This window comes from Gavialis gangeticus, unplaced genomic scaffold (assembly GCF_001723915.1).
Source record: "Gavialis gangeticus isolate Ggan-Ray unplaced genomic scaffold, GavGan_comp1, whole genome shotgun sequence".
NCBI lineage: Eukaryota > Metazoa > Chordata > Crocodylia > Gavialidae > Gavialis > Gavialis gangeticus.
This window is the reverse complement of record NW_017729027.1, coordinates 34,034,535-34,049,064: the sequence shown is the minus strand read 5'-3', so window position 1 is coordinate 34,049,064 and position 14,530 is coordinate 34,034,535. Positions and strand designations below refer to the sequence as shown.

Below are 14,530 nucleotides of genomic sequence, written 5' to 3'. Positions count from 1 at the left end.
CCCCGTGAGGGAAGGGGGCTTGACCCGGCCTCATGGCAAAAGGGAAAATGGCCTGGCCCTGACCCAACCCCTATCTGGCCTCACAGGGGAGGAAGGGGTGTGGCCCAGCTCTGAACTCCCATGCAGGGCTTGGGATTTGGGAATTTGGGAGCATGGAAGGATGGCTGTATTAACTGCCATTGCTCCCCTGCTGCCAAATTTCCTCGTGGGCTGAAAACCATGGCTCTGCGGGTGGGAGGTTGAGCAGTCCTGCTATGAAGCACTGCAGTAAGCAGTCTGTAACATACTTTCAGGAGTGCAGCATACTTTTTTCCACATTTCTATCTAACCCCAATGGCTTCCACATAAGACAAATACTGGCATATGAGTCAATGGAACTGAGGGCATATGAGTCAATAGAATCTGCTCAGGACTATACAAGCAGTACAGAGAAAGAAGATATGACTTATGCCCTACCCACCTCCCCCATCGAATTGCCTCCAAAAGGCAGGATATTATCTTGTCCTTTATAAATAATGAGCATTCAGTGTCCTCTAAGATGCAGTCACTTCTAGGGTAGGTTCATGGCAGCAGTTGCTTCAGAGCAACAATACTGCTAAATAATACTAAAAGGAAAAATGCAGACTAATTTCTGCAACTGAAATTGAAGGAGAATTCTAAATATGAAAATCATGACTAGAAATTCCATTTTAGCCAGGTGCCTCTATGTTAAACCTCTGCTATTATGGAAAAAGTGTCACAATCTTTAAGGACACACACCAACTCATTCTCATAAGCATCTCCACTTAGGTAATGCAGTGCCTAAAATTTAAATGCCTACTCCAGATTACCTACTTTCTAAGGGACTTCCCTAATAACCAGACTACAGAATAGGCTGTGCATGGTGTACACTGTACCTTTCCTATTTATGTGAGGCCACCAGGCAGCCAAAATGAAAGATTCATGATGTTAGGAGAGCCAGAAGAGGATACATGGCTCTTTAAGTCCACTAAGTGGGAGGAAAGAAACCTGATTCCTGTTCTTGCTTCCGAGATTGTTTATACATGTTACTTTAGACAATCCTTGGTTAAAAACAGAAATAACTCTGGATAAGAACCCATATCTGAGCTGAGAAATTGGGCACCTAGCTGCTTGAAGTAGACTGCTTCTGCGCATGTGCTAGCTGCTTGAAGTAGATTGCTTCCGAGCATGTGCAGATGGTCTAGTCCAAGTGCCAAGGGAATTTTTCAGGCCCGCAAAGGAAGTAACTTTTGATTCTAAGATCCTAAGCAGTTTTGTAGCCACTGGGGAGGAAAGGAGCAGAGATCAATCTGCACAGCTTTGGAAGACATTGGTACCAACATATAATATACCAACCCATAATTGTTCCCAGTCCTGTACTGAGACAAAGTGCAGTATTCAATCAGGGAATGGGCTGTCATCAACAGAATTATCACCACCAATCCTGGCAGAATGCAGATTTTCCTTGGCACTTTCAAATCAAAGAGTACCATTGCATATACACAAAACTCCATTGTTTATAAGAATTGATGCAACAACAGCCCATGCTGACATGACTATAGCTTATAAGCATTCATCAGAAGGGGGTGACATATTTCTTTTACATATTAGCATGTATTAACCAATGGTTCTGCATTTGTATTAATAACACGATAGTTAAAGTACATAGTCTAAACTATAACTCTCCCATACTTGGGCTTGTGCTAATAAAAATAATTAGCATATCCAATAGCCATACATTTTTCTAGGGAAAACTGCCCATGTTGTCATTATTATGAAACATTATATATGGCAGTGAACATAAATGCTAGCCTTGAAAAAACCAAGATCTATAAATAAGCCATTGATTGTGAACCAGAGAATCCTTTTTTGGCAGAACAAGCTACCCTTTAGTATGTTATGTCTTGTGTGTAAATTAAGTACAGAGATGCTATCCAAAGGACAAAACACAAGCTAACACAGAGATAAATGATATTTTTCACTAAGTATAATACAAATATTTTAAAAAGAAACATGAAATTATACTCTTGCAGTTTCATGGCCACTTATTCAAATGGACTGAATATTTATTTTAGGTTCACTTAAGGGCACAACAAACTTCTTTGTAACTGCAGAGGTTCTGCTGTATAGCCAAATAACTGAGGCTCTGTTCCACAAGGAAGAGGTACACTGAAGGTGGGGGATCTGTTTAACGGGTTGCATTCTTACCCAGCACTGTTCAGCAAGGAATACACCAGATCTTATAGAGAGTTATATAGATCTTCCTAGCCTCACTCCTCCTGCAGGTGAGTATATAAAAACTGCCTCTGATGTCAATGAGCTAACAGCATCTACAGAGAAGGCCTGTTCCAGACTTAACTGACTTCAGTGGGCATAGGACTGAGAGCACTGCAACCAGGAGCTCCACAGCTTACTTCTGCTCTTCTTTGTGTATCTCTCTGCTGTGTCACCTACAAACACAGCTGAGCAACGAGACCTGGGTTTTAGCTAAAATGCATATGACTGTTAATAGGCTAATAAGAGTCCTAACAGTACAGCACTGCACTGCTAAGGAATATAGCTCATCAATTCTGCTACGCTCACTTATGACGACTGGTAAGTTTCTCATCCAAGAATTCAAACAGCCTTAAGTACTACTTAACGTGGATAAAGATAGATGACAAAAATTCAGAGCCCAAATCAATGCAGGACAATGAAGTACTTACACTCGGTGTTTGTTTGTTTGCTGAATGTCTCCAAGGAAAGGAAAGGAAGGAAAATTTGTTCCTGAAGAGCATTCTTTTTAGTGACATCTTTTCTCAGGTAAAAAGATGTTATTTCAAATTGATTCCAATTGATACCCAATTGATTGGGAAAGGAAAGATACCCTGCTGGAAGTGTTTCTTTATTTTTTTAATCCTCAAGACATCTGTAAGTTATAGCATCCTACCTTCATTGTCTGTTTCTCCTCTTCAGTGCACGTACTCATAATTTCATCCCCAGACTCAACAAGTTCATCAATAATATCTTTATGCCTCAAAATCTCCATGGTGAAAGCCTTGGAAAAAAACGAGACCTTGTCAGCAATCAAAAAAGAGTACATAAAGTGAAAACTATTTTTGAAGAGAACTATGATGGGCTGAAAATTAAATCATGCCAGTATATTTTCTAGATAGAAGAAGCACTGGCCAATAATTCATATGACAGTTGGAAATATATTTCTTTACCTTTTGAACTTGGAGCTGAGCAGCAGTCTGGTCTTGCTCAAGCCTAATATCACCCAGAGACATGAGTTTCTTTTCTGTTTCTTCAATCCAGGCTAACTCAGCATCAGCTGCTTGATCAAACTGAATAAGCAGACATTAATTAATTCCGGAAATATATATATATGGAATCTGAATCGATTGTTTAAAAATGTTTAATGAAGAAAAGAAACAGAATTGTTAGAACATTATTAGTCCATTTCTGTATAAAGTTTTTAGACATATGAAACATAGAGCTCAAAACGGTACTGCAAAGTTTAAAGAGAATGAGCTTAATTCATAACCATGACAAAGCAACAACATTAAAAGACAGAAGTTAGCATACTTTACTCAAACCTACAAGTCTCTCCCAGGCATCCTAAGATCAAAGCGGAATTTAGATTTCCTTTAAGAGGAATTCACATTTACATTTTCCTTGAATATTATGAGTCTCAATTTCATAATTAAAAAGCTTTTATCATCGTAACTGTGATCCTCTTGGGGAAAACAGGACTATAAACCTATAATGTTTATCAGTATCCTTGCATCTAGCTGAGTTTCTCCAATATTAAATATTAGTATGAAATTATGGCTCTTATTTAAGCCAGTCCCAGACTCCCACTAACTTCAATAGAGAGCATTTTATCCAAAAATTCGATGGTTGAGTGGAAAATGCTCCTTGGGCATTGGAGTACACCCTTTCTTGCTCCTAAAGGTTTATTTTAATTTAGAATGATTTAATACTTTAATAATTTAAAACTCTTCTCAGGGAATTTCTGAGGGGAGAATGAAGGGAGAGTGGAGGTTGGGGATATGTGTGTAGAGGGGAGCAAAAGTTATATAAAGAGGTACATGTAGCAATAGACCAGTAGAAGTATGACGGTAGATCTACAGGAATATACTCGCTCTTCAACCCAAGTCTACCACTATATTTTGGCACAGGTGCAATTAGGGCACAAAAGGCTGATTGGCAATTCTGATGTGAAGCAATCAGAAAAGCAATATGCTGAATGCTGATTTACTCTGGAATCTGTCCTAGAGAGCCACAGTGGGATCTAGTGGAAACTGAGAATTTTATATCTGGCCTTTGTTTAGGCCCTTAACTGTAAGTGTAACCAGTTGAAAATCCAGCACCAATCATGAGTGCTGAGCACCTGACATTCTGATCCCAAGCTGTTTTAAAAACCTGTCAAAATGCATTATGTCATAACGTGTTCCACGTGTTGTGACTACCAATCTCTTCATATAGCTCTGTCCTAGCACGGATCACACCTGCCCTCACTTATGCTATGAGATCTGCCTGTTTATGAGTCTGTAGCTGCAGAGCCACCAAGGTCTTATTCCTGCCATGTCTGTCATGTATTAATGCTTTATTATGAATCATGAATAACAAAAAACAAGGTAAACCTGAGATTTTATTCCCCTATGAGTCAGTTTTTATTATCTTTTTTAATCCGTTTGTTATATAAAACAGAGCACAAACATTTTTTCCACTAGCTGTCATTTTTCATTTATGGTGAGAGAAGGTAAGTTTGTTCTAAATAGTGTGGTTGCCTAAAAGAATTGCATGCTCTGGATCAGCCTGCATTATAGTACTAATGCCAATATACACATCAGTAGTGTTCGAGCCATGACTCTAGAGTTGCACGGGGTTTTTGGGGTCCTAATTCTTCTGAAATCCATCCATCTGATTCTACCAAAAAAGAAGGGGGGTGGATGGTGCTAGAAGGAGCCGCAAATTAACTGAGACATGACTTTTTGTCATTGCATATTCATGGATATGGCACTGAATCCATGCATAATGGAAGACCATCCATGGTGCAAACACAACAGAGAAACATTTGGATGCTGTGGCACAACTCTTTTGTTTCAGTCTCAAATTTCCTTTTGCTGAAGAAATGGCTTTTCCATGTTGAGATCCTAGGTGTAGTTTGCACGTACAGTGTGTTGAAGAACGAACACTAAAAATGGCACATTATGTATCAGAATTTCAGACAGTGTTTTATTGCCATTATAGATGACTGAGCTACATGTGAGCTTTGAACTACCCTGAGGCTATTGTGATTTCAACATGTTATACCATTCAGTTTAAGTTCACACATTTAACTACAATATTTGTTATTTAGTTTAGTCAGGAAAGGAGGACCCCTGAATGTGCAGAATAACAAGTTCTTTTGTTAACACTTTGAAAGTATCTTCTTTGACAGAACTAGTAGAAAAACAGAATGCAATCCCATGGTGGTATTCTATTCTTTTCTGAACACCTGGATGACCAGATCTGGGCACAATTCAGCGTTTACATATGTAAGGCTAAATGGACAGGAATAGAATGCCAGGCTGCATCAGTGGCAGTTTTGGGACTTAGGTGACCACATAGGTGATCAAATATGGTCATCTGAGCATCCAAAAAAGAATAAAGTGCCATCCATAACAGATACTATTGTGTGTACATGGCACCCACTATGAAACAAGGGTGGAATAAGGCTCAAATAGATATTGCGAGCTGAAGGTAAAAACACAAAAGGCTGCGTTCATCTCTGGGGAAATTCTATAGATTTCTACCCAAAGGAAGGGGGCTGTTCCCAAAAGCTTGTCTAACATCTCTCAACTATACAGGTGGTCCAATAACAGATATTACCAAGAAACCTTACTTGCTGCATATTCCTTTGACCATCACAACTACAACATTCCAACCCTACTGCATATATTTAGGAGGAACCTACATTTGAGATCATTCTGATCCAGTGAGTTACAAGAAGTGGGTGAAGTATTACCTCAATATGACTTCAATAATTCCATCATATAACTTTACATCTTCAAAGTGCCACCCACCAAATCCACCTACCTCCTCCCCTCATTAAACCACATGCTTTACCAAACACTTTCAGTCCTTTGTGGTACTACTAACTTAGCACTTTTACCCCACTTCAGTCTCTCTCTCATTTCTCTGCCAGTTACTATTATCTTGGGCAGGCAGTTGGCTTCTTTCCAATATGTTGTTCCTGGAGTCAACATGGCCAGCTCTGCATCTGCCCTTCTGGCTTCCTCAACAAGGGAAAATTCTGAAGTGTCCTGAGTGTGGCAGATAAGGATGAAAACCTACTTCTGAAGAGCCATGTATACTCCTTGCCTGCCTCATGCCCCTAGAGATCAAGCTTTTAATATGTAAAGGTTTTGGATGAGATAAGAAAACCATTCAGAGTGAATGGTTTAGAATGCTAGGACACTCAGAATATATTTAAATTATGGTAAGTATTTTTTCTATTTATTAGTTATTCTGGGACTTCCAGTTACCACCAATTCTTTTGCAGTTTGGCTTCTAAAACAACTTTGTTACTCTGACATATACACTTTCTATCTTTCTGAGGCCCAGTAAAGCCTCTTTTCTGAGCACTAGTGGCACTGCAGAATCTCCACTTGTATTTTTGCACTAGCAAAATGAACAGTAAATAGAAACTGGAAAAAGTTGCACCTCTGGTTTGCATGTGTCATCAGGTAGCTAAATGTGTGACTAAAGATACATTTGAGAGAACCTAGTCTAAAAACATACTCATCTATTTACTACAAGAAGTTTAAAAACACAGGCAACAATTATTTCTCATTTTTGAGGAAAAAGAAGTTTTGTCTTACACCCTGAGTAAAAAAGGCAGTGAAAATACAATAGGCCAGATGTTCAATGGATATGATGACTTCAGTGGAACTGCACCTATTTAAATCAGCTAAGAATCTGGCAAACCATACATTTAATATAGCATGAAATGCAAGATACAAGACCTCTGTAACATATTATGGTTTTACTGTAATATTCCTAGTTTAAATGTGTTCATGTCATAATAATGTTGTGTGCCTCGGTTTCCCTGACTAGCTTGTATGTAGGGAAAGAAGGGCTAAAGGGCCCTTATTAACACCCAGTGCTGCTGACATGCAGGAGGGTTGGAATGAGAACCAGTGGACCTCCAGCAACAAAGCACTGAAAGGCCCTGCTGATGCTTCAGGTAGGCTTCATAAACATCCTTTTGTGCTGATGCCCAGGAGGTATTAAGACAAGAGATAGACATAAGCATCAAAATGGAGAGAGCAACCTGAAAAGCAGGGGGTTGGCTAGAGAGCTGAAGAGTGTGAAGAGAACAAACAGCCACATAACACTGAGGCTCAGGGCTATGTCATCCAGGCTAGGGAGAGAGATTACACCAGTTTAAGTGATCAGAAAGTCTTAAGTCTGATGCTACAATCAATCAGGTTTATCTCAAACCGGTTTCAGACATTTTGAAACTAGTTTCTGTGCCCTTAATGTCCATTCTGTTACAGGTTTAAACCAGTTTCTGACTGCGAGGGGGCCAGAGCCCCCCCAGCACCTCCATGGTCCGCAGTGGCTTTCCCCACCCCGCAGTGCGGCCTCCCTGCTTGGAAGGGGCTGACGCTCCAGGGAAACCATGACAGGGGCTGCTGCCACCGTCATGGTCGCTCCCCCCTCACTCCTCCAGTGGCCAGGCAGGGGCGAGGCCAGACACAGGCTGGTGGGACAGGGAGGATTTATTCCGCTGCTTGCCCTGGACACAGCGCGAACAGTGGCGGTGGTCAAGGTGGGCAGACGCTACTGTGGCCTCCCATAGGAATAACTCTGTTCCCTGCCCCTGCCTAAGGGACCCTGCCAGTCAGGGTCTGGCCCCACCCTCACCTGACCACTGGAGTGGTGAGGGGAGAGTAACCATGATGGGGGAAGCAGCCCCGTCAGTTTCCCAGAGCAAGAGCCCCTTCCCAGCGGGGGGCCGCACTGCGGAGCAGGGAAAGCTGGTACAGACTGTGGTGGCAGTGCTGGGGGGGGGGGGCCCCTACCTGCCCCACAGCATGCCCTTCCCTCCCCCCACTGTCAGAAAGGGGATTGAAAGCAACACTATGACAGGGGCTGCTGCCCCCATCAAGAGCCCTGCCCCCTCACCGCTGCAGTCGCAGAGCAAGGGCGCTGCCAGACACTGGCTGGCAGGGCCCCTTAGGCGGGGGGCAGGGACAGGGGTTATTCCCCCCTCCCTCTGGCATCTGGCAGAGGGGGTAGTAGGGGGCTTATTCTGCCAGCTGCCCCAAGGAGGGAGCGAGCGAGCGGCAGTGATGGCAGTCAAGGTGGGCAGACCCACCTGCGAACCCTCGGAGATAGTGGGGGTAGAGGGGGGAATAATCCCCCTCCCTGCTCCTCAGGAGCCATGCCAGCCTGCCTCTAGCTATGCCTGGTCCCACCGCTGAAGCAGCGAGTGGGGAACTCCCAGTAGAGGGGTGTCCCTGACAGTGGGACCGGGAGGAGGAAATTAAACCCCTCTCTGGCCAGTTCAGCCAAGACTACAGCCCGGGCTGGCCACAGCCCCCCGCCCCTCCTGCGCAGCTTCCCTGCAGCTGAGGGCACACTCTAGTGCCCCCCCAGTGCCTGGCTTGAGCAACTGCAGGCATGTGCCTGCATTTCCTCAGTCCACAGTGAATGTCTGTGCAGCTATAAATCATTTCAATCTCAGCAGGTTAGACTATCCTGCAAAGGTTGAATCAGTTCAGGCTCTGGCTTTTTGAATGTCTGCCCCTAGCCCTAGAGAAAGAACAGTTAAGCATCTACTGGGTTGTGCAGACTGGTTTGGGGACAGAGGGACTGCTTAAGCCTTTGGAGGGGGCCACAGTCTTTTTGCAGTGTGGCATTTGCTCCTCTCTGCCCCCACTCGCACTAAGTGCCTTAATTGAATATGAGCTGTCTGCTTCACTGCTTAAGAGTTCATGGAGTACTCCTGTCTCCTTTGTAGGCATAAACTTCCTTGCTCTGGAGCTGAACTAAGGAAGGGTCAGGGAGGGGGTCTCAGAGTCAGAAGCAGCTTGGGCTCGCCCCACATTAGGAGCAATGAAAGACCAGACAGAGCTGGATAGAGGAGCTCTCAAGCAAGTGCTTCCCTGGGGGAATTCACAACCTCATACTGCAATTCTTGTTCCTGCTCAATTTCCACTAGGGGACTGTGATCAGGGTGATTTAGCTACAAGGTTGATCTTTAAGGTTTGTGTCAACAATGAAGCAGATGGCCACAACAATGTGCAGATTAGCTTTGCTCCAGCTCTCATGTCTGAACAGTGCAGTGACATTCTATTCAAACAGGCCTTCTGTTACTCAAGCATAACAAATGCATGGCAACATTATTAAGTAAAATGCTTTGTTCAGGTATGGATTCCCAGAGACAATTTTTACTGCACAAAAAACATAAATTATTTTTAGTACCTGCTGAGATCTAAGTATGGCAGCATCAATCTCCTCCACTTTCTGAGCTATAGTGTCGTTCACCAATCTGTACCGTTTATTGTCCTCAGTTATCATTTTGTCTAGTCCCTCTCTCGCTCTCCATGGCACCAGTTCCAGCAACGCACTGCTAACTTCATTCAGGGTGTCCAATAAGCTTTTGTTGTTCTTTGCTTCTTTTTTCAATTCCTGAAAAAGACCATTTAAAATAAACATGCCTGCAAAAGAGCTCAGCACATGAAGCTTGCACATGTTTTTATTCTACTCCAAAATGTAAGCACTAAAATGTTTTCTAGGCAAACAAAAGGGAAAAATTGGCACATTTATTTTCAGCTCAGTTACATTAGCCTTTGTTATTGTACGTTGTTTGACAGAAAAGCAGGTGATTCCTGAAGGGAAGTTTTCTACAGAACAAAACTTAAAAACATTTCTCCAGTCGACAGGGCAGACTGTCATTCTCTGGAATTCAATAGAGTTGTCAGTCTTTAATCAAGCAAACAAAGAGAAGAAAACTAACACATATTCTTTGCCCTCTGTAACCCCTTAAGAAACAAATTTGCCAACAAATAAAATTAAGTATCAAATAGTGCAAAATCTGAGTTGAAGTCAAGTACATTTTTAAAAGAACAATGACTGGCTTTAATTCTGAACAAATCATCATAGGATTCATTTTTTAACTCCACATACGCGCGCGTGCGCACACACACACACACACATATTTTTTTAACTCTGGTTTCTAAAATTAGTGTGTTTAGTAACCTATTTCATGCTACGGTGTTGATAGTGTCCTGTTAACACTGGACAGTTTTTAATTTTAAAAAATGTCTGTTATTAACTTGAAATTTATACTATGTCTTAAATGTAGGCTCTTTTTATATTTTATAAGTCTTACTTTTTCTTCTTCTTCATTTTTTTTTCATTCTTGTCCACGTCATAAATGAGGAACAAAAATAACTTTGACAACTTAAGATTTTTCCCAGGGCTAGGTAGCATACCGAACAAAAGCGCAATGTAACTTTTCTCCTGCTGAGCTAATAATAAACTGCAGCCTAATCTCATAAGTGACCATACCATGTGACTCTAGGAAGAGATTATGATTCTTTATTGTGTTAATTTTAGTCAGAGAGTTGATCCAGTGCCAAATTACAATTATTTTGCAAGAGATGCCTAAGGCAATAGAAGTTAACCTATGGCAGAAGCCTTTATAAACAGCAATAAATACAGCTTGCACCTTTTAGAACATACCTTTTGTCTTTCTTGTGCTTGGCTTAATTCTTCACCAGTCGGGATCTGAGCTTCATATGAGAGCAATTCCACTTCTACTTTGTCAAGCCATGCACAGAGCTCCTCATGAGTTGAGTGCAGCTGGCCAGCAAGCTGCAGAGCCTGTTCTAAAGTCTTGGACACATCCGAACTCAATTTATTAAGATCCTTGTACCTGGCTTTAATGCCTTCCAGTTTATCTTGAATAATTACGACTTCATCACCTAAAATTTTAAAGCCATGTTATTTCACGTCAATGCAACAAAATCCAGAACAAAACAGAAACCCTGAAAAATGTATTCATTTCTATGGTTGAAAATAGACATGACCTCTGTGTCTCTATAAAAATGTTTAAGGCAGCACAAAGCCCAAGCAAACACATGTCCATGCCCCTTGCCATGCCACAAATGCCCAAAAACATAGCCATGATAACAGGCGGTATATATTTGTGCCACTTTTCTGTGGCGAATATCTGTTTGCTTTATAGCAGGAGAGCATAAGCAGCTCAGAGCTGTCTGTGCTCTTCAGCCACCCCTGGACAGGTGCTCCTGTGGCTTCAGGGGCCTAAGCATTCACTGAATTCCCTTGCAGGAAATTCTCAGGGCACACAGGATTGGGCCCCTGAAGTCCCAGGAACACCTGCCTGGGTTCCCCAGCTTGTAGAGCAGCCTCAGGAGTCCCCCAGCCAGGGATTCCCCATGCACACATATGGCACTACCAGAGGGAACCCCGCTACGATTCCTGGGGTGTACTTTAAAGCTGTTGCCCCCCAGGTTGGGACACAGCACCCAGGGCCATTGTCTCACAGAACTGGGCCCCTGAAGTTCCAGAAGGGGCAGGGGCTCAACCTTGGAGGACAATGGCAACGTCTTTTTTTGCTGATCAATCGGACCAGCTTTAGGACACATCTCAGTACAGATGATCCCATAACAAAAATAACTTCTGTTTTAAGTCTATGTTTAATAGGCAGACTGACACAAACAAGAGCCTTATGGGGATCATCGGCTGATGCAAACTGTCAAAGTTCAAATGATGTCAGTGGAGCTGCAACAATTTATATTAGCCAAGGGTCTGTCCCTCTGGCTATTCCAGGCCCATCTTTGGGCCAGTGCATGTCTAGAGCCAAACTCTGGGGGCTGACTCCATTCTCTTGTTATATCTTGGGAAACAGGAAAATGGTCCTCACTCTCTTGGGTTTTAAAAAGATAAGATTTAAAATTCCATGCCTCTTTATTCAAACACAGACTGAAAAAAGTAACCCTGAAATTCACAATCAGTTTTGTAAAGGTTAAATTATGTTATAACAAGTATTAATGAAAATGCAAGGACAAACCTGTAAAATACCAAATGATTTTCAACTAAAAGTAAGTATTTACATTATTCTTTAAATCATACAGTCCATTTATCAGTTGCTAGATACACAGCCCATGACCAAAACAAAACCAGAGATTCCACAGTAGATTTATTCCTATATATTTAGATTTCATCAGATGGTATCATTTCTAATTTTTAAGAGAGGAGGGGATTGTATTTCCCCAATCATGTGAGTGTTGTAGGGAGTTCAAGAACTTGGAACACTGGAAAGTTTAGATAGAAGTTGATCTGCAAACCAGACATGTTGTGTGCAATTGGAATGCAACCTTTCCCATAATACTTGCTGTGATCTGGAGGATGCAGCTTCTCTCTTGCAGTAAAAGGTAGTCTAATCTCTAGCTCATTCATGAGCCTCTCCAGAGCAATGACTGTGTCCTGTGCCAAATAGCCCTACATCATGAGTAATGTCCATAACTTGCTAGTAAGATTGGAATGCAGGTTTGCTGAAATAATTTCCACCAGAAAAAGAAAAGAACCCAGTTTTTTCAGGCATAAATTCCACTGACTTTACTGGCATTTTCTTCTCTTAGAGAATTTGGCCTAAAGACATAACTTGCCATGACTTCAAATGTTATCAAATATACAATTACCACAGCTCTAGCTAATGTATCAGGACTCATATTTACAAGCTTGAATTTAATTTTTTCATGGTCATTTGCAAGTATGAGGAAAAAAGGCTGCTGAGTTAGTTTCCTCAAAGTTCTTACCTGTTGTTTGCTTAAGAAGTTCTAATCCATTTTGTATGGCCTGATCAACATTTTCTTTTCTGAGCAGAATCTCCTCCTGAAGAACCTAAAAGAAGATGCGATTTGTGTAAGAAAATAAATTATATATACAAATCATATTTAGCTAATATAGTCCATTTGCCTTTTTCAAACAAAATATATTAATGGGAAAAAATAAATGGTAGTAGCAGTAAAAATAAAACTATAAAATGAACAGAAAAGAAATAAAAATACCAGCAGTTCAGTGTGTTGTTTCTCAAGTAAATCTGTGTTGTAATCTTGGATTGATAGTTTACTCAGTTTGTCATGGACTTCATTCAACCAGTTCATCAATTCAACTTCATCCTCCCCAAAAATCTGAGCATTGCAATAGGCTTGTTGGAGCAGCTCGGCTCTGTTTCTGCTCTTCTCTTGCATCTCAATATACCGGGCTTGGGAAGAATCTAGCTTTTCCTGAACCATATCTTTATCCTCCCTGGAGCTTAGAGTCTTTAAAGACTGGCCAATACTAACAGCTTGATGTAAACTTTTATTGTGAGTGAGGATGTCATCTTCTAGGGCCTAAATGAAGTTTTAGAAATAATGAAAAATAACGAAAAAGGTTCATAAACACAAAGGATAATATGAATGGAATTAAAAATCAACAGAAGGAAAATGGCTTCATTGCTAATTACAAATGAAAATGCATCAAACTTAAAGTAATGCAGGGAAGAAAAATAACCAACCAATCACCACAACAGAGTTTCTAATTATTCTGTACTTCATAAACTCACTTAAAAAAAGATCATGCATATATCAAGTTTATAGCTTACTTTATGCTGAGAAATCTGTTGTTGTAATTTCAAAGCCTGTGTTCCAATGGGTTCAGCATTTGCAAGCCTTTTCTCAGTGGTGGTCAGCCACTCAACCAGTGGTTCTAAAGTTTCATGGAACTTTTGTGCTACCACTGAGATACCTTCCAACAGACGATTCCTATAAACATGCCAAGATAAAGGTTATGTTTGTGATGAAGTATGTATGAAATATTCAACAAAAACTTTTAGCCCTTCACCGCCAAAAAAATCCTAAACATTCCTGCAGAAACCAGCTATCTGGAATAGAAACACATCCACAGAATAGAAAGAAAAACAAGGTAAATCATCAACCAACTAAAAGTACACTTAATAAGAAAGACTCCAAAAATCATACTGGCTGACCAAGCAATTCAAGTAATTGGTACCTTTTGTTAATAAAATAAATTTCACTGTATTCCACATTCATTCAAAAATATTTTAAAACTCATTTCAGCAAAGTACTTAAGTATATGGGTCACCCCTATTTAGGAAAGTGCTTAAGTTTCTATTTAACATTAAGCACATGCTTTTAGTTAAACTGATTTAAACAGACTTACACTTAAGTGCTTTATTTAATAAAGAAATGTTCCTGAAAACTGAAAAAATATCCTTAAAATATTTGTTCAGTGACATCGTATTTGGTCAAAAGTTTACATTCCACGTTTCCACAGAAATAAATGGCGTATTAGTATTAATAAAGTAGATACACTTCACCAATAAACTAAGGAAACAACATCTGCAACATTTTAAATATTTCTAATATTTCTGATGGGGATCTTGTCTGCAGGTAGTTCTTCCAATGCTGCTCTTTTATGAACTCCACTCTAAGCAGGCTATTTGAGTGGTATAGAAATT

General features: G+C 40.9%; 1 protein-coding gene across 13 annotated transcripts in view; it reads right to left on the bottom strand.

Annotated features, from left to right (window-relative positions):
• The window catches only part of DST (dystonin), a 569,390-nt gene that overhangs the window by 81,356 nt on the left and 473,504 nt on the right, over window positions 1-14,530 (bottom strand). For 11 of the 13 annotated variants that reach the window (XM_019520527.1, XM_019520523.1, XM_019520524.1 and 8 more), the window contains 7 exons: window positions 13,655-13,814; window positions 13,077-13,403; window positions 12,825-12,909; window positions 10,726-10,967; window positions 9,463-9,669; window positions 3,207-3,326; window positions 2,930-3,037 (listed from right to left, as the gene is read on the bottom strand). In XM_019520527.1, coding sequence (XP_019376072.1) covers window positions 2,930-3,037; window positions 3,207-3,326; window positions 9,463-9,669; window positions 10,726-10,967; window positions 12,825-12,909; window positions 13,077-13,403; window positions 13,655-13,814 — 1,249 coding nt within the window. The remainder of the gene's footprint in view (window positions 1-2,929; window positions 3,038-3,206; window positions 3,327-9,462; window positions 9,670-10,725; window positions 10,968-12,824; window positions 12,910-13,076; window positions 13,404-13,654; window positions 13,815-14,530) is intronic. The other 2 variants (XM_019520528.1, XM_019520535.1) reach the window with 1 other exon arrangement.